This window comes from Aplysia californica, unplaced genomic scaffold (assembly GCF_000002075.1).
Source record: "Aplysia californica isolate F4 #8 unplaced genomic scaffold, AplCal3.0 scaffold00082, whole genome shotgun sequence".
NCBI lineage: Eukaryota > Metazoa > Mollusca > Gastropoda > Aplysiida > Aplysiidae > Aplysia > Aplysia californica.
In genome coordinates, this window is record NW_004797352.1 from 1489769 (window position 1) to 1514768 (window position 25000).

Sequence of the window (25000 nt, forward strand, 5' to 3'; positions counted from 1 at the left end):
ATAAAAAACAAAAAAACAAAAACCCAAACAAAAACAACAACAACCAACCAACAAAAACAACAACAACAACAACAACAACAAAACCAACAAACAAAACCAAACCAAAAACAAAAAACAACAACAACCAAAAGCAAAAATCCCATTAAAAAAAACAAAAAAACAAACAAACCATAAACAACAACAAAAACACAACAAAATCCCAGTAGAAACCAACAAATAAAACAATAATAATAAACACATTTATTGGTAACTATTGTCTAACGCAATAAGGAACCGGTACTTTTCTTCCGTAAAAATAATCATAGGAATCGGTTCTAGAATCAATTCTTCGCCCAGCCCTTTAAAAAAAGAACTGGCTAAGAAATCTGGAGCGCTATTTTTAACAATAAGTTTAACATCGTCCACTGGTTAGCTGGAACAGGCCTCTGACCCATCAATGCTGCATCAAAGAACACCAGTTATTTGTGTGTGTTTGTGTGTGTGTATGCGTGGGTAAGTATGTGTGTGTGTGTGTGTGTGTGTGTGTGTGTGTGTGTGTGTGTGTGCATGCATGTGTGTTATCATTATTTAAAAAAAAAGTCCTGAAGCATCACATCCAGCACTCCTAGTCCAAGTGTCTAACACCACCGCCTCAACCAATGAGTCCTGAAAGACACTTCAACCAGTATGCATGAACTTAGGTTGACACCGTCATCGGACGACCCCGACACACGCAGAATTCACACGCCGAAGTCATGTCACGTGATGGGAACGGGCGATTGAAACTGTTTTACTGATGGGCCCGACTAACTGTGCGTTCACACCAAACACACTGACGGGTGACAGTCGTTCCAGACTAACGACAATGGCCGACTGACCAAATGTACCAACAGATCTCTTATCCCTCCTATGGGTTCAGACCAAAGCAATGACAATGGCCGAGTGTTGGTCTAGTCAGGGCAGTTAGTTGTGTAAGGGTTAGATCGACTGTCGCTCGTCCGAGTGTTTGATGTGACTGCGCGGTTTACTAAACCTTGGACGAGACTTATATTTAAAATAACAGCAGAACTACGAATGTTATCGATTATTTGTATGTTGCAATTGTAACAGTTATCAAGCTGTTATAAATCTGAGTACGGGCAAAGATCTAACACAACTTGGGGCTAGTCAACTAATAAATCCGGCATTGATATTTTGGAAAATAGTGCTCCGAGTTCCTACTGACAAAAAGTTCAGCAGGTGCTTCCCGTGCTAGAGAAGAAGGCAGAGTAAGTTTTTAGAAAATCTGGAGCAACAGCGGGGTGTAACAAAAAATCGGGATACACGTGTTCGAAATCGGAAAAATCGGGGATGCTTGAGCAGACCTGCCACTCATCCCGATTTAATCGGGATATCCCGATTTTTTGCCCCAAATCTCAAGGATCCCGATTTCGATCGCCAGTATCCTGATTTTTTGTCGTTGCGTCTGTTGCATCCGATTCTGAGAAAAAAATATAGAAAGTTCTGCAATTTCTTTTGCTTGGAAGTACCGATTGAACTTTTTATCGACATGAACTTGGAACGATCTTTTCTAAAGCATCTATGCCGAATCTAGTAAACGACTCACGCACGTTATTTCAACTAAAATCGGCGTAGTATCGATTTTGAATTCAGACTTGGACACGCTCAAGATCTACTTTCGCTTTTACTTTTATAACCCGGGATTCTCCGATGGTGTCCTGATTACTGTAACAATTTTGACTTAGCCTAAAAATAATATATTCGTTGTTCTGCCGTTGCTTTAAAAGCAATCTCGGTCTGAGTGCTGGTTTGTCGGGCCCATCATCAAGACCTGTCAGTGAAACTTTCAAACGCTCATTCGCATCACGTGACCTAGCTGACCTCGTACGTGTGAGTAGTGCGTGTGTCGGGGACCGTTGGTTGTCGAGGACAACAGAGTTCATTCACACCGGTCGAAGTGTTTTCCGGGACTTAACCAGTGTGGACGATCGGAGGAGGGGGGGGTGTATTTTTTTTTACTTATTGCGCGTGCCGTGATACAGATACTAACTGAGGGGAAAGGAATAAGAAAAAAAAATGAACAACCTTCGCGCGATTTTTTTTTTTGGGGGGGGGGGGGGGTGCCTTGATTGTATATGCGATGGAAGTATTGGAAGTCAAACGTTGTTACTGTATGAAAACGCGTGCTTTTTGCATGGATGATTAGAGTTATGTGCCAGCTATTTTCAAGACTACGAGAGTTTCAGCATTGTTGCAACCTGTGCTCCCCCAGTCTATCCAACTTCGACTCGAGTACATATATGCTGTCTTTCAGTTTTCCCTCTATTTAGAGGCCCAAACGTGAACTTATTCCTGCAAAAGTTTTGTTTTGTATACTTGCCTCATAAAAGGGAACCAGGAGACACCCCCCCCCCCTTTCCCCAGTGTCCCTTATGACTGATTTGCTGTTGATCCTGATTTTTTTCACCAGATCCTGATTTTTTAAACTCAAAAATCCTGATTTTTAGATTTCATAGAGTGGCATAGATTTGAGGCAAAAAATTGGGATATCCTGACTAAATCTGGATGAGTGGCAAGTCTGAGTAAACTGTTTTCCATATGCGTTTTGTCCCGGCCGGGCCGGGGTGGAGATAAGGTCTCGCTCACCGGTGTACTGGTGGCTAAGCATATGGGCAATTTTACATCAAAAGCTTAAAGGGTTAATGTCAAGCATGTGTCCGTGACAAAGTTTTTAGGTGGGTGGTCACTTGGGTGTGTCATTGAGCAAGATATATTAACCCTTGCTGAAAAAAACAGGGCGCTGTACAGTGGCAAGCAGCTGCCGTGTGTGGATTGTGTATGTGTATGATATTTTTTATAATTCATGAATTTAAGTATTATTAATCTATTTGTGTTTTTATGTACTCCATCATATTACAGATTTCCTAGGAGGGTCAATAGAGCGGAATATATTTGATTTGATTATATTATACACTATTTTTAACGAGACTTTTGAAAGCTTCATAACGGGAAGACACATTCACTATACTTCAGCAGGGTCATGGGCCTTATAAGTAAGAATGGATTTCATTGTGGGTCAGAGGACTTTTCGTTATCTACCTGTAAGCTGTTATGGTTGAGTGTTTTGGAGAATCTCCAGAAGAAAATAATGTGGCTTGTACGATTTTGTTGTATTGATGCTAAATTTAATTACAAGTTAGGTAAAACTGCATTTCAATGACTAGACACGTACTTACTTAGGAAGGCAAATCACAGCGTGTCCTGTATGTGCAAACTGAAATATTTAGAATGGAAAAGAGTTCGGAATAAAGGGCATTATTGAGTAATGTAAGTGACTAAGAGAAGTTTTTCATAGTTTAGTGAAGAAACCTTTAGTTTAAACGGAAACCACAACAAAGTAAACTCATACTACTCCTTTAATTGTTATGCTTTTGAGATACTCTTTGAAAAATTTTAAAGTCATCATTTATTTTTCAAGGGGAGCAATAAGTTGTTTTTTTTCTGTTATTTCAGGTTGAAGGGCAAAAAGAAGAGCATAGTGTGCTGTGATAGTATGAATGTCGGCTTATGGCCGGCCAGTTGTTAAAATGTGCAAAGCCCAACATTTTGGAAAAAGAATTATTGTTGTTTTGTAATCTATGGTATCAGCCGCTTGCACTAAAAGGATATTTTGTCGAAATTCAAATTCTAAATGTTGAAAAAAAAAAAAAGCAAGAAGAAATACATAATGTAGGTAGAATTGTTTAAAGAATGAAACACAAAGAGGTTAGTATCAAATAGAAGACTGCCCAACCATATTTTCCGTAAAGTTCCAGTAAATCACGCGGATTCGATATGTTTAGGGGGTTAGAATAATATGTAGTCTACACTCATTCTCAAGCATGTCACTGCGCATCACGTTACTGACTGAGCTCATTAAATCACCTTATGTTGTTCAGAAGAAAGAGAAAAAAACCCAGTGTTTCAAAGTTATTATATTTGTGTATTTCAGCATGAATGATGCTCGCTAGCTCTGCATTTTTGCAGGAAAAAAATCTTCTGTGTCAAATGTATGTCATCCATTTACAAGTATTGCGTTTTGAGTGAAAGAATTTAAATGAGATCAGAAATTAAGAAATTTTCCGGTGACGATGGTGTATATGTGAAAATTTCAAGAAATAAAAAATGGTTTTAATTGTATTTAAGTCATTTAAGCATAGAAATTAACGGTTTTAATTGAACATTTTGACTGCTATAACGTTTTTAAGCTTACCTTTTTGAGTGAGGCAGGAACAGAGGGAAGGAGGGAGAGAGAGAAAGAACAAGAAACACCGCTGTGTATGGCTGTTAGAGTGATGTATTGGTTGTTGCCCTCATCTTAAAATATTAAAGATTTTTAGTTCAGCCAAGGGCGTTTTTTTAAATAGGAACTTTGATGGTTTTCTCTCAGACTAGCCTTGTTCCATGAAAGAGATGTTGAAACTAACATGTTTGCTCTTTATATTAAGTAATTGTTGTTTTTAAAATATTCTGTTTGTAGGACCCTTTTGTCCTGCAAGTGCCGTAGAGCTCTTGTCTTACTATGGCTAAAATTTATTATTTTATATCACCAGATCGTGTCTCTCAGAATAAATTTTTCCTTTTTTTCTTCCACAGGTCGTGTCCTTACTCAATTTAACCAAACTGGAAATTATCTCTGCTGTTCATGAGTTTAAGGAGCTTGTATCCGAGGGAGTCTACTGTGTCTTCTACTTCTGTGGTCATGGCTTTGAAGGGTCATCAGGCCTGCGCTACCTTGTCCCCTCAGATGCTCCCTTAGGCTATGACAACACCCACTGTATAGCTGCAGAGCAAATCTTCCATGTGCTGCTGCAGAAGAAACCCGGGAACTGTTGCATGATTTTAGACACTTGTCGAAGGATGTGAGTTTTTTTTTTTTAATGATTGTTACTCAAAGTTTTGCTTAAGACAAACTTTGAGAAAAACCATTCTGGGATATGGTAGTTACTGTTTAGTACCCTTGGCTATATTGAAAAAGGGTGAGAAGATAATAGATGATTTTATAGGATTAAACTGATATTTTATTGTGTCAATTTCATGTAGTCTAAAACTTTATTTTTTTTAAAATGTGTTGTTTAAAAAAAATTATTCCTCTTTCATGCATTAGAAGTCTTTTATGAACACATATCTTCAAAGCAAAATAGTTGGTCTGGTCTCTAATGTAGTAAAAGTGATTAGAAACTCCTCCTTGTCAAAGGGGAAAAAGTTCTAGATTTAGACCAACATCTGCTGAGACATGCTCCGAATATATATATAAATAAGAGTAAAGGTAGTGCACTGAGACTTGTGCTCATACCTGAATGGTAAATCTGTACCCTACTGAATGTTTGCAGTTACTCACTGTCTGTCCGGTATGTTCATCCTCGTAATTTGTTATTTGTAAGTCTCCTTTATTCAAAAAGATGACCTGTTATTATGCGGAAACAATTCTAATTGTGAAGTATTGTTATTGTGTTTTTTTGTGGACATTATTTTTTGAGGACAAACATATTCATGATTAATTGTATGTAACGTGTGTTTATATATATATATATATATATATATGGGCTGTAAGGGTTGAGGGTGAAACCGCAGACGCTCTCTGGCAAGCCAGCCTCAACCAAGTCAACTCCCCGTCCTTGTCGAGCAGCCTGGGGACCCCTGCTCTGTGCATAGGAGCAGGGGTTACAGACGGAGCTCTGGCCAGGAGGTACCATGGCCCTGTGAGGTACGATGTGAGCAACGACCCTTCGGCTAGTAGAAGGGTCCGTGCACATCCTCCATTATGGTAGGTCTGGCGTCACAGCAGGCCAACCTGTTCATTCAGGAACTCACTGTCGACACCTTCTTCTCTCCCTCTCGTGGGAGCTCTACAGACGGGGCATGGTACCCACAGACTGCCAGATGACTTATCGTGAGATGTCTCTGCAGACCCTGAAGACCTTGTAGCTGTAAGGAATAGGCTGCCTGGAAACAGAAAACGTCCCTACAGATATCCTTGCAAATGCTCGCTGACCCATGACGTGACGATCCTCTGTCGAGGTAGATTTGGCCATCCTTTGAATTATTCTGCTCCATGAACGGAAATGGTGATAGCAGATAACCAGGAGACAGCAGGTTGAGGGGATTGGGCAAACGCAAGCTACGCTTGGTGATGTAGACGACTCACTGTGGAAGGAGCGCGTTACCCCTTACTCAATGGGACCCCTTACCTGACTGCTCAGACGATCACTGGTCATTGGTTGCACTTTGTGGCTCCCATCTCTCAGAACTAGAGTGTGCCTATACCCCCTATAATTGTCTACTATCTAAGAAATCCCCGTGAAGGTTGATGGAAAACAGGACAGCGAGCATTGCACCTTTGTTCTCTTGTGGCAAGATCTTTGGGCACAAGCCAGTGTCAGGACAAGACTACCACCTACCTGAGATCCTACAGGGATGCATACAAGCCTTTACAACCCCCAAGCTAATAAAATGCCTCTACGACAGATAAAACTATACGAGCTCGGATGTTGTCTCGGTTATCAAGGTCCGCGCTCTCTGCCTTCTCCTGGGGGCAGGAGTGACAAGTCAGCTACTGGGACCCACACTGCAGATATAGGGGCCACAAGCAACACACAGACACCACAGACTCCCCAACCTACTGACACACAGACATTGAATATACTCCAACTGAACGTCTCATCACTTCAGAACAAGAAAATGGAGCTTGCAAAGATGCTGTCAGACTTAAAAATTCACGTAGCTCCCCTGCTACAGGAAACCCAACTACCCAAGCGGATAGAGTTCCATTTGACAAGCTACCCAATGTACCACTGCAAGTGCACCAAATGCCAAGGTGTCGCAACCCTCATTCGGAATGACATCACCACTGAGGTTTCTCACCCAGAAACCGATGACGAGACTGACATGCAGGAGGTGAAAGTGCAGCATTCGGATGGAACAACCTATACCATCTACATTGTATACTGCCCCCCGAGAACTACTCTCCAGCTCAACTTCCTGAATACAGGCCACAAACATACCATTCTTGCGGGAGATTTCAAGGGGGTTACAGTGATACCGACACGACAGGAACAGTTCTAGAAGAACTACTGAGATCAAGCAACCTCATTTCACTTCAGAATGACAAGACACCTCCCTCCCTACTTCACAGAGCCAGCGGAACTCTCAGCAGACCAGACTTGACCTTGGTCTCTGCTGACCTTCACCCGCACTGCTCCATGACTGTCCCAGATGACATAGGAAGTGACCACCACCCAATCCTACTGCAGATATCCAGCAACAGAAAACAAGAACCGACCAACCCCATAAGACGCAGTTGGAACTACAAGAAAGCAAACTGGGAGCTCTACCAACAGAAATCAGAAAGTAGACCCCTGGAAGTATGCACGACCAACCAAATTGATGAGTGCTACAAGGACATCACCACAGCACTAAAGACATCTGCTAAGGAAGCGATTCCAAGAGGGAACCCTGAGAAGTTTCGCCCTTGTTGGGACAAAAAAGTAGAAAAACTGACGAAAACCAGAAAGAAAGCCAGACGGCGTGCTGAGAAGAACCCAACAGCCGAAAACAGAAAGCACTACAACTACCTGACTGCCAAGGTAAAGCTGAAGAGCAAAAGTGCGAAAAGGAAAACATGGAGAGAACATTGTGGAGAACAAGACCTTCGTAAGGACGGGAGGAAAGCCAATCTCTCAGGTACAAAAAGAAGGAAAAATCCGGCCCCAATGAAACCAACTGAGAAAGGAGAAACATGCAGAGCTGAGGTGATGAATAAATACTTTGATAGCATCAACAAGAAAGGAAACCAGAACAAACTGAGCCACACAATAAAGCAGTTGACCAAAAGGGCAGAACGGACTCCCAAGGCAAACCTGAAGGTGTTTGAGAAGGAGTTTACTCTGATGGAATTGAAGGCAACCCTGAAAAAGTGTAAAAAGAGAAAGGCCCAGGACCAGACCACATCACCAATAAGATGATCCTCAACCTGACAGACTCTTCCCTCTCCATACTCCTGGACTTCTTCAACAGGACCTGGAATGAGGGACAGCTCCCAACAGAATGGAAGAAAGCAAACATCACATCGATATTAAAGAAGGACAAACCAGCAAGCCAGCCTTCAAGCTATAGACCAATCTCTTAAACATCATGCCTGGGTAAGGTCGTCGAGAGAATGGTCAACGACAGACTGTACTGGTGGATGGAAAACACCGGCACAATCAGCACATCATAGGCAGGATTCAGGAAAGGCAAAAGAACTATGGACACCTCATCAGATTTGCCCAGAAGACCAGCGATGCCTTTCAAGATAAAGACAATGTTGTGGCCGTCTTCATCGACCTGAGGCAGGCGTAAGACTGTGTGTGGAGACAGGGACTGTTCTTCAAAATGCGAAAGCTTGGGATAGCAGGAAGGATGTACAGCTGAATCGAGAACTTTCTGTCTTGCAGAACTATCTAGACATCATGTGACAACAAGATTTCTTCACAGAGGACACTCAAGGAAGGCCTTCCACAGGGTCAGCACTCAGTTGTACCCTCTTCCTGTTGTTCATTAACGACTTGCCAGATGTCATCTCCTGTCAGAAAGCACTCTACGCTGACAACTAGCTCATCTTGAGCAAAGGAAGTGACATGAGAGCACTGAACCAAGCCATCAACGCAGACCTGACTACTATCTTGTCCTACTGCCAGCTATGGAAGATGGAGATCAACACAGACAAAACTGTTTTTGGACTCTTCAGTCTCAAAAACAAGGTTACAGCAGGTCAGGTTAACCTTAAGATCAATGGAACCAACATCAAACATGAGGACTATCCCAAGTACCTTGGTGTACAACTGGACCGAAAGCTGTCTTTCAAAGAGCTCTTATGGGAGCTGACCAAGAAAGCCATCTCCAGACTAAACGTTCTGAAATACCTTTCATCACTCAACTGGGGAGCTGACAAAGCAACCCTCCGACAACTTTATATATAGGGTATGTCAGATCTGTGATTGACTACTCCCTACCACTACAATCCATAGCCAGCCACAGCTCTTTGGCACAGCTTGACAGAGTACAGAGCCAAGCTCTCAGATTTGTTTCTGATGCGATGAAGACCACGCCTACAAGCGCCTGCGAAATCCCCATCAACATAGAACCACTGGACCTCAGAAGAAAAAGTCCTACACTCGAAACCTACGAAAGATTTGTGCTACTAGAAGACCAATGAAAACAGAAAAATGGCAGATGAAAGGGAACCAAGAACACGCATCCAGAAGACCTCCTTCATGTGAGAAGCAACAAAACTACTTGAGGAGTTTGACCCACCCGAGAACAGAGAACCAATCACTAACATCAGCAGCGAACCTCCTTTTTGGCAGGCACTAGAAATCACAATAAGGACGAGACTTCTAGGCCCTTCTTGTGACAAGACCACACCAGAAGAAATCCTCAGAACTAGTGCCCTGGAGACAGTGGACTTGTATGCTGAAACCCCAATTCATGCATACACTGATGGGTTAGCAACAAACGCTTCACGGAATACTGGATACGGATCCATCATCAAATATTGAAGCAACCTTGGAGAGAAGAAGCTGACCCAACTATTTGGCCCATGTGGAACATACAGCTCCAACTATGATGCAGAGAGAGTTGCCATAGTAAAGACCCTGGAGCAGATCACCCAAGACTTTTTTGAGGGCGCAGTGACACCAGGGGATGTTGTTGTCTTTTCTGACTCAATGTCAATACTCCAAGATGTCGAGGGAGGAGGAGACTACAGAGGTGACGGGAACATTCTCAGCCTTGTAAAACAGATGGGCACTACCTATGGCGTCCGGGTCACACTACAGTGGGTGCTTGGCCATTTTGGAGTACCAGGGAATGAGACTGCAGACCAGCTATCAAAGACTGGAGCAAGCCTGCCCCAGACAGACACAGCCGCCTCTTTACAGACCTGCAGAGGGATCATCCAAGCCAAAGGCAGAGACGAGTGGCTTAACAGATGGGCCAACGCAGAAACAGGAAGATCTCTCTTCTGGTACATGGACAAACCCAACCCCAAAGACCAATCGAATCTCTTATGTAGAGCTGATCAGACTTTGATCTTCAGAGCGCGCACAGGACACTTACACACCAACAAGCACATAAACCGAATTAACCCCATGTGGGAACCCCATTGCAGACACTGTGACTACCACGAGGAGACATGGTATGTATTGTGTCATGGAATCAGTTAAAATTAGGCTTACTGATATATGACAAAGAACAAATGTAATCTTGAAATTTGAGCTTGGGTGCAACTTTTGTATTTTATATCAAAGTATTTTTTCATCTATTCTAATATATTGATTGCTGTAAATGATTTAAAAAAAGACATTCTGTGTATTAAGGAGCTTTTATCCGAGGGAGTCTACTGTGTCTTCTACTTCTGTGGTCATGGCTTTTTAGGAACAATGAGTTTTATTTGGTAAACTTCAGATTATATAAGTTTTTGTCTAAACAAAAATATGTCTTTTGCGTCTACAGAAGACCAGAGTCCAAACCTGAACACAACCATTTTTCTGCTGTTGAAACGGGAAATGCCATTGTGTGCTATGCCACGTAGGTTCTTCGTATGTTTGCTCGTGAAATAATGTTCTGTGATAGAGAAGGCAAGGGAGATGGGGAAAAGAGAGGGGAGGAGGAGTAATGAATCAGTGAATGATACTGAATGAATGGAGAAGGAGGGACAAAATAGAAGGGGGGCAGTGTTAAATGAGAGAGAGAGAGAGAGAGAGAGAGAGAGAGAGAGAGAGAGAGAGAGAGAGAGAGAGAGTTGCATACTTTTTTTTTGTCTGTGTTTGTCCGAATTTTTGTGTGTTCTAAACAATTTCAACTTTATTTCAACGTATTGGTTTCCTTCTGTGCAATATAAACTAGTCAACAAAAGTTAAGGAACGTACTGTAAAAACAGTGATATATTTGCATGCATTCTTTCGAGGTTTTACTTTTACCAGTAAAACTAGATATTGGTGAAATGTTACTCTATGACTAATGGGCTTGTACACACCAAGGTTTGAAATGCACCTGAGGCCTGTGCGATGAGCTTGGGAGGGGGCAAAAAGGTCCAATGTTTTCCAATTATCGATTTTTATTCTCTCGCTCTAACCATCAGGAAAAATTATGAACGCTCAAAAATCAGTTTTCAAATGCAAGATTCATGTCTCGTGAGTGACTTCCACTCGCTCATTTGCACTGTGGATACACCATTCTGCTGCTGTAGGGCTAAGCATAAACATGCCTCCTCGACAGAAATTGTCTGATGTAAACAAAGGACGAGCCATTGCTTGGGTACAAGATGGTGTTTCACTCCGACAGGTTGCTATACGTCCTTGAGTGTCCGTTTCTGTCATTTCATGGCTGATTCAGCGTGCCAACACCACTGGTAGTGCCCAAGAGCGACCCAGATCAAGTCGACCAAGAGCCACTAATGCAAGGGAAGACCGATTCATTCATAGACAGGCTCTGCAGTCGAGATCCGCTCCTGCAAATCGCATCCAGACACGGCTGAGAGCGGTAACTTGTGTTAACATTAGTTGTCAGACGTTTTCATGAGTTTGGACTTAATGCACGTCGACCAGCAGTCCATCAGCGTCTCTCCCCAGCACACAAGGCTGCTCGTCTTTTTTGCCGGCGCCATGTAAGATGGACACGTCAACAGTGGGCAAACGATCTCTTCAGCGACGAGTTCCGGTTCTCTTTGCATCACAATGACGGTCGTATCAGGGTTTGAAGGCGACCCGGAGAGCGGCTTCTCGATGCAGCCGTCAGAGAAGAGATGCCTTTTGGAGGTGGTTCCGTGATGGTATGGAGTGCTTTCAGTCTGAACCACTGAACACCTCTGTACCATGTGCAAGGGAATCTCACTACAATACGTTTACCGAGATGAGATACTCCGTCCATTAGCACTATCTACTGTGCAGCAGATGGGACCTCACACGAGGTACCAGGATGACAACGCCTGACCTCATAGAGCGTTGCTAGTCCAAAACTTCATGCAGCAGGCTGGCATTAACCTAATGGACTGGCCGGCCTGCAGTCCGGACATGAATCCCATAGAAAACCTCTGGGATGAGCAGCAACGTCGAGTCAGAGGCAAACACCCCCCCCCCCCCTTCCAGGAGACACGCAGCAACTGTTTCAGATGCTGCAGGCAGAGTGGCAGGGGAGGCCTCAGAGAGTGTTCACCAACCTCATGAACTCGATGAGGAGCCGGTGTACTGAGTGCCAGGACGATCGTGGTGGGCATACTCATCATTGAAATCATCTGAAATGTTTTGTTTTTGTTGTAGTCAGAAGTTAAAATAACTTCGAAACCACTTGACAAATTTGGGATTTGGGATTTTAACCCCTACCAAACTCAATTAACTTTTTATGCAAGTTAAAATGGAACAACTTAATTTTCTTTTTTGTTACTTGCTATACACATGTTGATTAAAAAGTGTACAAAATTGCATTGCGTGTTGAAGTATGCTCTCGAAGTTGTACACTTTTTCTCAAATGTTCCTTAATTTTTGTTGACTAGTTTATATATATGTATTAGTTTCCTTCCTTGCTTTGTATGTGTTTGTTTCCTTCGGTACTGTTAGTTATTAGTCTTTTTGGCCTGTTGTTTCTTAAGTAATTACATTATTCCTTTAGTGCAAAAACTTCACAATGATATTGAGAGTGACATGACACCACCTTCTTATAATTATAGAAATGTTGTCTTAAAAATGAAAGTTTGTCCTTCTTTAACAGTTTCATGGGAAGTTGAATCTTTTTGAGTTTTGTACAAGTTGCTCTTATTAGTAAGCAGGCAAGGTGGGCTTCTTTCGAGACTTCCTCATTTGATTTCTTTTCCTTCCTTGAAATTCTCAACAGTCTCCTTAGAAACCACATTTCTGTTGTTTCTTTTTTATTCTCACCGTCTTTAGCAATTGTCCAGCATTCACAGCCTCATAGAAGGGTTGACCACACATAGCCTTTCAGAACTCTTATTTTAGTAGTCACTGAGATGTTTCTATTTTTTTAGGATTGGAGAAATTACTACTTGTATGTAGTTTCTGGGCTGTGGTCTATTGATTGTGTGTGTTTTTTTTCCCATTCAGGTCTTACGGGCTGTGTGCTTATGAAGAAAGGGATCGTGGGATACTGGTATCTCACCTGAAAGATATCCTTGGAGAACCTATCCCGATTGAGCATGTGTTCACAAGACTGAGAGAATGTAAGAATATATTATGGTAAAAACAATGGGGGGGCGGAGCGGCAAAAGTTCTATGAGGATTCACTTTCAAGCCTGGCACATTTCTTGATCTCCTCCTTCTTTTCTTTGTTCTTGCTCTCCTTGGAAAGGAAACTTGATGACATCAGATTTGAAACCCTGCTTCTCTGGCAAAGACTTTCATTATTTTTGTCATTTGTTCATGAGAAGAATGAGAATAAAATCCTGCGAATACATTTTTTAAAGAGCAATTTTGGTACATAAACATAGTCTTTGGATCTCTGTGAAATAAGTTCAAGTAGAGAAACACGTTCTCCCTCTGATGAAGTGACCTATTAGAATTGCGGGAGATAACTGAAAATTCCACCTTGATTGGTATGTCAAATGTGTCACGACGCGGTGGAATCGGGCGCTCGTCAATTCTTGGGCATGTAGAGTTATTGGTATCACCTTAAAGCTTGTTCATTTGCTTTGCTTTTGATGAAAGAATTACCCGTTTATCTTGAGTATGTGTTGCGATATTTGCGATTGAATGAGGTGCAGTTGCTTGGTTTCAGAGGTAAAATGAGTGAGAAAATGGCTGCCAAAGTTTGGTCATTTACAAAGCCTCGGAATCAGTTTTTCAATAAAATTCACACTTACATGGGTTCTTAAATGGACATAGAAGGTGTTCAGCTGAAAAACACAATATCGATAGAAATTGCCAAACCAGCGGAAAAGTGTAAGTTTCTTTACTTTCATTTTTTTGACGAGCGCCTGATTTCACCATGCTGCCTCACAAATAGACATTTAGCTTCTATTTTATAATTGGAAAAGTGTTGGAAGTTATCTTGAACTGTCTTTGCACTATACATGCTGGTTTGCGAACTGCCCCGATTTCATTAGACACTTACCCTCAGAAACACTTACACTCCTTCTAGACATATACAACGACATGTGGCGGTCGCACTCCTTTCCGGAGTTTTGGCGTCTCACGACTATCACTCCAATACCCAAACCAAACAAAGACCACACTCACCCATCCAATTACAGACCAATATCACTAACGAGCTGTCTGTGCAAAATTATTGAAAAAATGATTTACAGGCGACTCATGTGGTTTCTGGAGACGATGGGCTCACTGAGCGGTCTCCAGTGCAGATTCAGGAAAACTCGATCCACTCTAGATCACCTGGTCTGCCTGGAGACCTATATACGCGAGACTTTCGCTGAAGGAGGCCATATGATCGCCATCTTTTTCGACCTAGAAAAAGCCTTCGACACAACCTGGAAGTACGGCATTCTCACAGACCTGCACGCACTCGGCATATGCGGTCACCTCCCTGCCTTCATTGGCAACTTCCTGAAAAACCGTTCCTTCCAGGTTTGTGTCGGATCCACCCTTTCAGACCCCCACCAACAGGAGGAAGGAGTTCCCCAGGGGAGCATCCTTTCTCCTCTCCTATTTGAAATCAAAATAGATTCCATCGTAAAAACCCTCCAAAACAGCATAGACAGCTCGTTATACGTTGACGACTTTCTGATATGCTGGCGTTAGAAAAATCCTCATCTGAGATCTATGGAAAGGCAGCTGCAAACGAAGCTTCACAAACTCGCAAACGAAGCTTCACAAACTCGAAAAGTGGGCAAACAATAATGGCTTCGAGTTCTCCCTGTCAAAGACAGTTGCAGTACACTTCTGCCGAACAGGCAGACGTGTGCTGCAACCGGATTTGACACTATAGGGGGAAAGGATTCCCGTCCAGGACCAGGCTCATTACCTCGGCGTTATATTCGACAAAAAACTGACATTCATACCGCACATCAAAGACCTTCGTGTGAGGTGCCAGAAAGCGTTAAACGCTTTGAAAATTCTATCGCATCCGGAGTGGGGCGGGGACTCAAAACACCTTCTCCACTTGTACATCTCCCTTGTCCGGTCCAGGCTTGACTACGGTTGTCAAGTGTACGGATCGGCAAAACCACACATCCTGAAAATGCTAGACCCAGTACAAAACCAAAGACTCCGCCTCGCTCTGGGGGCTTTCCGCACTTCCCCGGTGGAGAGCCTCTAGGCCGAGGCAAACATACCATCACTCTCACTCAGACGCACACAACTCTCACTACAAAACGCAATTAAACAGAGCTCAACACCAGAAAATCCAGCACACAACTGCATTTTTAAAACAAACCCAGAAACCATAAACAAATTCCTAAACAACGAAAAACTCATCAATCCCTTCGGCCTCAGAATCCTTGAGGACCTAAAAAAACTTACACTTTTCCAAACAAGACATCCAACAATTTCTTTTCCCCGACCTCCCTCCATGGCACCTGACCAAGGCAAAAGTAGACTTACAGCTGACCACACGCAACAAAGAAAGCACACACAAACACCAAACTTTTAAAGCAGAATACAAAAAACTAATAGATAAATACCCCTGTGCGGAGCTCATCTTCACAGATAGCTCCAAAAAAGACAATAATGGGCGCGGCAGCCCTATCTTCAAACAGTACACTCCAGAGGAGACTCAATCCTGAAGCCTCCTTTTTCTCTGCGGAGGCCACTGCCATTGACTCCGTAGAAAATTCTCCTAACAAATCTTTCCTTATCCTTTCTGACTCTCACTCTTGCATCACCTCACTCACAAACTACACACTTCTACACCCAAAAATAGTTAGGCTACAACAGAAAATTCACACCCTATCTGAAACAGGAAAAAATATCATTTTCGCATGGATACCTAGCCATGTGGGCATCCGAGGAAACGAGCAGGTAGATGACCTGGCGAAGAAATCCTCATCCCTTCTGTTGGGATCAACGACGAACACTCTCCCACAGACTGACTTTAAAAATAAAGTAAAAAAGTACACCTCCATTCTGTGGGAGAGCCACTGAAAAAAACAGAAAAATAACAAACTCTATAATATAAAACCAAGACTGGGACTGCGAAATCCTTCGGACCTCTCCAGAAGAGACGTTCATTTTTACTCGATTGCGCATCGGACACACGGCCCTGACACACAATTACCTACTACAGGGAGATGAGAAGCTGTTCTGTGTCAGATGCGACACAGATTTTACCATTAGACACATTTTAACCGAATGTCTAGACTTTGGAGAGATCCGAAGGAAATACTTTAAATGCAAAAAATTGCAAGACTTTTTCCGTCGTTGGTCCCAACAGAATTTTGGATTTTACGAAGGCCATTGGCCTTTATGGAAAGTTGTAGTATAGGACAAAATTAAATGTTTAAAATTTTTATGAAAGTTGTTTTAGTCTGAAATTATATATCTACACCAAATTTTAAATATTTTAACGTTTAAGATCAAATAACCCATACACAGCTGTGCAGTGAACTATTTAAAAAAACAAACAAAAAAAACTAACTTGTGTTTCGCTCGCTCATATGACCTTATGCAGTTGCGAGCGCCGTAAAACCCCATACTAAACTAAACTGCCCTGATTTCGTAGGTGTTGTCCTTGTTGTGGTACGTTTATACAAAAATTTGCTTGCCATGGTCACCATTGTGTATATAGCTGGATTAGTGAGCATCCTTGATCATTGACTGAACCAAGCCCTGCTGTGAACTGTTGTGAATGCAACCAAATTGTGTTTTGCACGCTCATATGACCTTATGAAGTTGCGAACACCGAAAAACTTTGACTAAACTAAACTGAGTATCTCTCCTTTGCTCTCCTTTCAGAAAACAATTTGTTGGCTTCCTATTCCGTGTAGAGTCACTGAACTTACTGCAGTGTAATGTTTTCACTTGGTGTAGATTCTCCTTGATTTGGGTTTCAAAAAGTTATCCCTTCATTTCTTTCAAATGGGGAAAAGGAGGAAGAAAAGGGAAATGTTAAGTCTGAAAATGGGACAGGCTGGGGTCTTTGTTCATAAACATTTATGTACAGTAGTGTCCTCTTAAATCAAACATGACCTATTTGAAAACAGTGGTAAACTACAAGAAAATAAAATCCCTTATTTTTTCCCCTTCGTTATGTGAACAATCTCTCTAACTGAAAACAGCTAAACTGAAGAAAATCCCGCAGTCCCACAGATTGTGAGGTAAGCAGACTCCATTGTAATTGGTAAGTGTTTGTTCGTGGCCTATATCCTGATCCAGGGTGAGAAAGGCATGATGATGATGATAATGACTGTAATTGTTATTTTCAGCACTAGGAAAAGACACTCAGGTCAACGTGGACAACCCCAGTAACCCTCACAAACAGATTCCCGATGTGAAGACCAACCTGTCAGAGCCCGGTCGATCTTTTGCCGACAGCATAGTCTACACCGGCTACACATCTGAGTTCAACCGCAGGCAGTTAGCCTGGCATGCTGCTCATAGTATGTGAATTGTTTTACCCGTCTGTGCCTGATTTAAAAAAGAAAAGAAAAGTTATTGCCCTGAGGATCTTATTTTTAAATATAGTCAAACCTGTTTAAAACGGCCCCCTACTGTCAAGGAGTAAAGTCATGAGTTGTGGGCCGGGCTTATAAGTTATAACGGATCATGCTACCCTCTCCAGCAGTTGAAAATTTATTGTTAGGTCTACCCATTGGTCAACTTGGGTTAACATTCATTGGCAGGACTAACAATAGCGACAGGTGAATGAATTATGATGGCCCGTCCATAGCGTGAGGGGCTGATTCAAAATTTATGACAAAGCGTTGAGCAATGAGTGACGACGTTTGGCTGCCTGAGGCAAGTAAATTTGACAGTGGGTTGATAAAATAAGGTGACCGCGGCCGCGTTGGACAGGTGACCGTTTTACACAGTTAAATTATATAGAAAAAACGCATGGGGGGAAATGGAAAGGGGCCGTTTGTACAGGTGGCTGTATTATACAAGTGGCTGTCGCGGCAGGTTCGACTGTAATTGAAAGTTAGGCTTGAAATTAATGCATGTTTTGCTCCTACACATTTTAATAGTTACAGTTGAAAGCATTGTGAAAAAGAGCTATTGGATTTGAGCATAATAAAAAAGCTGTTTGTGTATAGTTTATGGATGTTTCTTTTTTTTTGCTTTTGGGGGCAAATATGAGTGGCCATCCAGAGTACTGCTTATTACAGCACAATGTATGATTGTTTGGGAAATTGGTGATTTTTTTTAGCTCATACTTGTGTTTTAGTAAAAATGACACTGGTAATTTCTTCAAAGTTTTCCATTTCGTGAAATATTGCACTTTTTTACTAAAGCTATAAGGTACATGGAACATTTACCGTACAGAAGATTTGGACTCTAATTTGTTTCATTTTTATTGTCATGTTTGTTAAAATTTCTATTTACTTTTGTGTAGTAATGTGCAATAATTTTTTAGATTTTTATGTTCGTTTAGGTGCTTTTGTGCTGATATGCTAATATGCTTATTGACATCGGGTGAAGGGCAAAATTAGCAAAAAAAACAAAGTAACGTCTATGTACTTCCATCATATTATGTCCCAAATGATAAATTGGAATGAACAGGCAGATCTTGGGAGTTATTATGAGAGCCTCTAGCTGGAAAGGAATCAAAATGGTATAATGTTCAAATATTTATACTCCCATACAGGTATTTATATTCTGTGCTTATACATGTCCCCAGAAAAACCTGATGCAAGGGAACTGGAATTCAGCTTTGCGGATTTTACAGTGACAGTGCAACTGGATTTCCAACCAGAGTTCTCCAACATACTTAAAGTTTATATGTCTGTGACTGACCCTGGCCCAACGGAAGAGTGTATTGCCTATGTCAGCGGTGTACCCACGGTAATGAGCCTGTGGAGTGTGTGCCATTGTTGCTGCTCTAGCAAGCTCTCTGTGTTACATTCGTAGGCTTTTCATTGCTATGATCAGGATTCGATGGTTCTAAATTCCTCAATTAGAAGAGAGATGCGAAGTGAAGCATCAGGTTACAGTTAAGAACAGCCTGGTAATTTCTTCATTGAAAAAGTTTTGAGTTCCTACAAATTCTGCTTTTTAGTTTTTTTCTTCAAGAATTGAGAATAAGGGACATTCCAGTTGTGCTAATCTTTTGAAAATGGCCACTATATAAATACGACTTATTTGTCACAATAAATTTCAATAGAATGTTGGTTGACCACAAAGTAACTTTTGGAACTATAAATATGAGAAGATATGGAAAATGTTTCTTTTGATGAGTTTATGAGTCTTTTTTAAAAAAATTAAATATTTTTTTCATCTTAATGTTTCATTTCTTTGTTATAATTTCTTTTGTAGCGTAATGCAAAGGAAAATTTTCTTATTCTCACATTTTTAAGACTAGTAGTCTCTACATGTGGTTAAGACGTTGCATCTTTTCTGTGTTGATTCATTTCACATTCTTTTTGAGCACCAGAATTATTCATCTCTAGATGCATATTTTTTATTTGAAGAGCTCAGTTGTAAAAATGAAAGGAGGAACTGCTTTTGAACTTTTATATTGTTTTTTGCTCATGAAAATTTCCGTTATATCAAAAGTATTTTTTGCAAGGAGGGTACATTTCTGTTATGTTTGATTACTTGTTCCAGGGGGGGGGGGTGGGGGTGGGGAGTGGTTCTCATGAAATGTTTGGAACAGACAGTTTGAATCAATGATTCATATGTTAGAATAGGTGGCTAAAAAGTTTCAGTTTTGTACTCCGGCATCAGTTTTTCCTCTGAGCTCTTCATTTGACTAGGCAGTTTACAAAGAGCAGGTATTTTTACGCATATATGTAAATAAGGATTTACGTCTTCCTCAGGATGTAGGGGAGAAGATGCAGAATAAAATCATCTCTACAGGGCGTTCTTGCCAGTTGAATAAAACTTATGTTACCATCACAAACATACAGAGATTGAAGGTAAGCTAATCATTAAGTCAGGCCTTCTTTTTTATTTTTGTTTAGGCTTTTGTTTTATTACCAAGACAAGTGCTTTCTCTGCCATGCTGAAGTTTGATGTTTATGTTCAAAAGTCTTGGTAGGATCAGACAGACTCTTCCTTGTCTTTCTTGGAATATTCTCCATAGCCCAGCCTTTCTACCAAAGACCCAATGTTGTGCCTTCAAAATGACGTCTACTGTGTATGTTGAGGGTGTTTTGATTCATAAGCAGAAAAATAAGTTCTCTTAATGAGATGCACCTTCTCCATGTTTACAGGTTGTATATATCTGTCGGTTTATATGATTATGAGCAGTGATTCTTGGGTTGTGCTTTCCACTTATTTCCTCCCCTTGTGGTTGGTCAGGCACTGTTCTTGTGTTGACTGTGCCTTCTTTTTCTTTGCGTATTACCTTTGCTCTAATCTGCAAAAAAGTGTTTTACGGCGCTCGCAACTGCATAGGTCATATGAGCGCTCTAATCTGCACTTGGCCCGATGTGTTTGTTATCATGCTGTCTGGCTACAAATGTGACTGTACCGTTTCAATTTGCTCTACATGGACTTTTGTTGTACAAGTGGCACTGCTTGGGATGGTTTCCTAAGCTGCTATTTGTTTTGGTACAAGTTGAACAGGTTTTCTTGAACAGTTTGATTCTGCAATACGCTGACCACTGAGAAATGATTTAAATTGCAAAGTATATGCTCATGAAAAGAAAAACCAGTGCACATGTAACCATGAAGGTTTTAACTTTTGTTGAGATCAATGTCTGCTTTGCAACACAAATTTCCATCTTATTACAAAGTTCTGTCTGCTCAGCACCTAGTTTTGAGAAATTTTGTGTAAAAAGTTTTCATTTTCACAAAATTCTAAGCTTTTTCGAATGTAATTCTTTGAATGTCTTGATAACAACTTTGAGTAATCTTACGATTTTGTTAGAGCAGAAATATAATAACTTTTGGTTTCTGACCTCATGCTCTTAGTTACTCAAAACGGCCAGAAGTGTCCAATAGAGCTTTGTAATTCTAAGGTAGGGATTTGTTTTAGAAAGGAATATAGCACAGAAGCAAGTGTCAGATATAAACTCTATCCTGTTGTGAGGTTGCACGGCAATCGAAGAAGTGTGAATTAATGAGGTTATTGATGTCCGTTTCCATTGTGACACATGTAGGCAAACTTTTTTTCAGAATTCTCACCTGAATGTCCTGCTCTAGGCCCAAGTATCGTATTTTCGAAAGGACATACTTTGTGTCAAGTTGAATAACACAAATTTGTCAAGCAGTATGGTGTTATATGTGCAATGAAAAAGTCATGAGTTTGATTCTTGACTCCATTAGGCAGGATGGTGAGCCCTAAGGAAAGACAGTTTACCTTATTTTCCTGTTTGCCAACTGCAAGTGGGTAGATTTTCTACAATTGGCAGAGACAGAATTTGTGAATGGTAGTGTTATGCTCCAAACAGGCTGCATGAGGGCGGACAGTTATTGTGGGTTTTTTTTAGCCTTTGGGGGTTACATGACAGTGAATACGCTTAACTCTTTATGTTAAACACACACTTTAAAAAAAATGGAGCTGGATTTGATGGCTCCTTTGAAGTAAGTTTTTCTTTAATACAGTTTAATGTATCACCGCCTCTTAAATAACCTCATAGTGTTGATAGGGGCGTTAAACCTATACCAGTTCACCAGTTCACCACTGTATTTGAGATATTGATGATTTTGTTCTTTTTATATCAATATCACCCTTATATGGCTATGTGACATTGATGTGAAGATGTTTATCTTGTCTTTGAAACTAACTGTGGGTGAAAAGGTGCTGCTCTCTCTCTTGCCCTTTTTAACTCCCAGTGGAGCACAGGCCATCAACAGCATCAAAGGTGCTGCTAGAAAATGGCATAATTTGTAAAACTATCTCTTTGGTAGGAATTACCAGGAAGAGACTCAAAGAATTGTTAAAAATCATTGCCATACTAGTTCCATGTGCATTTGTGCTGACTTTTTGCCCGGTGTCTTTCAAAGCTTAAATGTGCCATGACATGGTGGAATCAGTCATTCGTCAATTTATAAGACACGAGTTATTGGTATCATTTTAAAGCTTGTTCATTTGTCTTGCTTTTGGTGAAAAAATACTCATATATCTTGAATAGAGGTCGAGATATTTGCAATGGAAGGAGGTGGGGTCGCTTGGTTTCAGAGGTAAAATTGCGAGAAAATGGCCGCCAAAGTTTGGCCACTTCCAAAGCTTGAAAGTCATTAGAAACTGAAAATGTACATTTTTGTGCCTTAATCAACTTTTTTCAGTAAAATTCAACAGAAATGTGTTTTTAAATGGACCTTAAAGGTGTTTAGTCAAAAAACGAAAATGAGATAAAAATTTCCTAACACTAACAGACAGGAAAATGCCAGTTTCTTCGATTTCATTATTTTGACGAGAGCCAGATTTCACCCTAATGCCTCACAAATATTTCTAGATCCATTTGAATGAATGACTTTTCCCTCAAACAGTTTTTAATAATATGTGATAGTAAATGGTGGGAATTTTTCTCACAGTCGCCCATGAACCTTGAGGTCACTGTGAAGTGCAAGAGAGCTTCGGACCAGTCTCATCTGGAGAAGGCAGTGAGGACTGACCTTGGCTGGCCCCTGGTGTCGAGCCTTCATCTGTGGCGAGAGAGACCCGACCTGTCTCTCAGACGGGAGGCGGTGGAACAGGAGGAAAGCAGCGCAGGCGATGAGTCCAGGGACTTCTATGGATAAAAGACTGGCCAGGACGTCTTTCTGAAGGTAAACCTTTGTGTGAAGTGCGGACGTCTTTCTGAAGGTAAACCTTTGTGTGAAGTGCTCAACAGAGTATTCATATGAAAGAAGTTGTTGTATGTTTACTGGCTAGCCGGAATGTATCGTTGAAGATGAAACTTTGTTTCTTTTGATAACACAAAGTAACCTCCATGGGTGGATGAAGGGTGCCACTGGTCAACCTTTTCATTTCCGGGTTGTTTCTGTTTGTTTGTTTCTCTTATTCTCTCCCTGCACTAAATGACTTATTGTGTTGATATGTTTCTCGTTACTGAAATGCGAATAAGCTTCAACACCCTCTGATGAGGTTTCTCAGAGCTATATACAAATTTTGTGTTATTTTTCTAACTGAAGTCAGGTTTAGTACACATTAACACAGTGAGATTTAGTGGGATTTACTGTCTTCCTCTTTCAAAGTTTCCAAGTCCCCTCACCCTCCAAAATATGAGTTTTTCAGGCTTTGTTCAAAATGCTTTCAGTGTATGATTCTACAGCTCTACTTTCAGCAGCAAACAGATTTCTACTTTAATCACTCTTTTGTAATTGTATATGTTTTACTCTCCCATTGACACAGTCTACATCACTTATGAAGAGCGCTACTTTGGCTGTGCCTGTCAGAGCTGAACCAGGCTGAGAGGGATTCAGCATCCCAGCAGCGAGACGGAGATAATCAACTTTAAAAAAAAAATCCCACTTTGGAATGGAACTCCATGTCCTCAGTGTGCAATGGCAAGAGCCTATCAACGGTTACCCGCAGATGCTGGTTGAGATGTCTAGTGTGCATTTTAATGCAATATTCTAGCTGAAGGAAACCTGTAGTTCAAATACCTGTCTGTGTGTAAAGGTACAGTGTTGGGGCTGCTGCAAATTTAGATGTCTCTTTGTGATTTGAACGACAATTGAACAACACAAAACTAACCAAATTTCTTCTTGTTTAACTCTTTCCGGACGTATCGCCGATATATCGACTGCGATAGGGTGCCTCAGTATTGTTTCGTTTCAACAGGATCCATCATTTATAATTACTTTTTATTGCTATTGAAAAACTCGGAAAAGATTTAGGAAACAAAAACATCTAGTGACATTTTGTCAAAGCGTGGGTGTGGGGAAAAAAGAGTGAATTAGTTCTTGTGTTCTTGCATCAACAAAACGATGTCACCGGACTCAGTATAAATACCATAACTGAAACAAAATTGGAATTTTGCTTTCGAATAAAAAGCTGTGCATTCAGAAATTTATGAATTATGCTCTTGGCCTGTATAATATGATAAGATAGCTATGCTGATTTGCTTTCACATGTTTTTGGTGAATGTAATTTTTTCCGTCAAAATTTATTTTTCTCACCACCATCGCCATTTCTAACCCTTGTAATGCATACTTATGTTCAAGATTAATTCTTGTTTCATATTGGGATGTATTCCTCCTTCAATTTCCTTCAATTTGATATATCGTATGTTACATTTTGAGTGATGGTTATGCTTGTATGAAGTTATTTTGTACACCACCTGCATAGCCAAATTGAGCAGCAAGTTAATTATGTCTAGACCCCCCAAAAAACTACATCCGGAAAGAGTTAAGAGATCTGATGGTTGTGCTCTCAAGAAGCTGACCTCTTAAAAGAATTAAACATTTTTTTTGCTGGTATCCAGTTTGAAACAGTAGAGTACTTCTGGTTGGTGTGAAAACCAGAAAGACTTTATACAAATTTTTGGATTCATCAACAGAAGAAGCAGCATTATGTGATTGACAGCATAGGGTATTGACTGATATAGATGGTGTTTTGTTCCTGCTAAAACTACATGAAAGTATTTATGTCTGTAAGAGTGTCTTCAGTTAGATGTAGATAATTTTTTTCAGTGTCGTTGTCGGGATTCATGTGTGACTCTGGTAGGGCTAGGTGAGGATGAGGATGAAGGTAAGTTAGTTAAAGCAGTTAACATGTAGAAGATTTCATGTAATCAATTCATTGACTGAGCCAAAGTCCTCTTTTGCCCTGTTTTTTGTTCTTCTGCAGTCATTTTAGTTTATTTTTCCTTTCTAGATAAAGTTATTTATACCGTATTGTGTGTTATTGACTTCTTGTGAAAACTGCGGGTCAAAATGTTACCCGTAACAAAATAGAAGGGGATTTAAAAAAAGGCCTTCATTAAATG

General features: G+C 40.9%; 1 protein-coding gene across 3 annotated transcripts in view; it reads left to right on the forward strand.

Annotated features, from left to right (window-relative positions):
• The window catches only part of LOC101852085 (mucosa-associated lymphoid tissue lymphoma translocation protein 1), a 40070-nt gene extending 16535 nt beyond the window's left edge, over positions 1 to 23535 (forward strand). For all 3 annotated transcript variants that reach the window (XM_005094470.3, XM_005094472.3, XM_005094471.3), the window contains exons 9-16: positions 4615 to 4880; positions 10513 to 10587; positions 13116 to 13231; positions 17387 to 17560; positions 18799 to 18962; positions 19937 to 20035; positions 22602 to 22835; positions 23422 to 23535. In XM_005094470.3, coding sequence (XP_005094527.1) covers positions 4615 to 4880; positions 10513 to 10587; positions 13116 to 13231; positions 17387 to 17560; positions 18799 to 18962; positions 19937 to 20035; positions 22602 to 22808 — 1101 coding nt within the window. In that variant the 3' untranslated portion in view covers positions 22809 to 22835; positions 23422 to 23535. The remainder of the gene's footprint in view (positions 1 to 4614; positions 4881 to 10512; positions 10588 to 13115; positions 13232 to 17386; positions 17561 to 18798; positions 18963 to 19936; positions 20036 to 22601; positions 22836 to 23421) is intronic.
• Positions 23536 to 25000: the final 1465 nt, after the last annotated feature.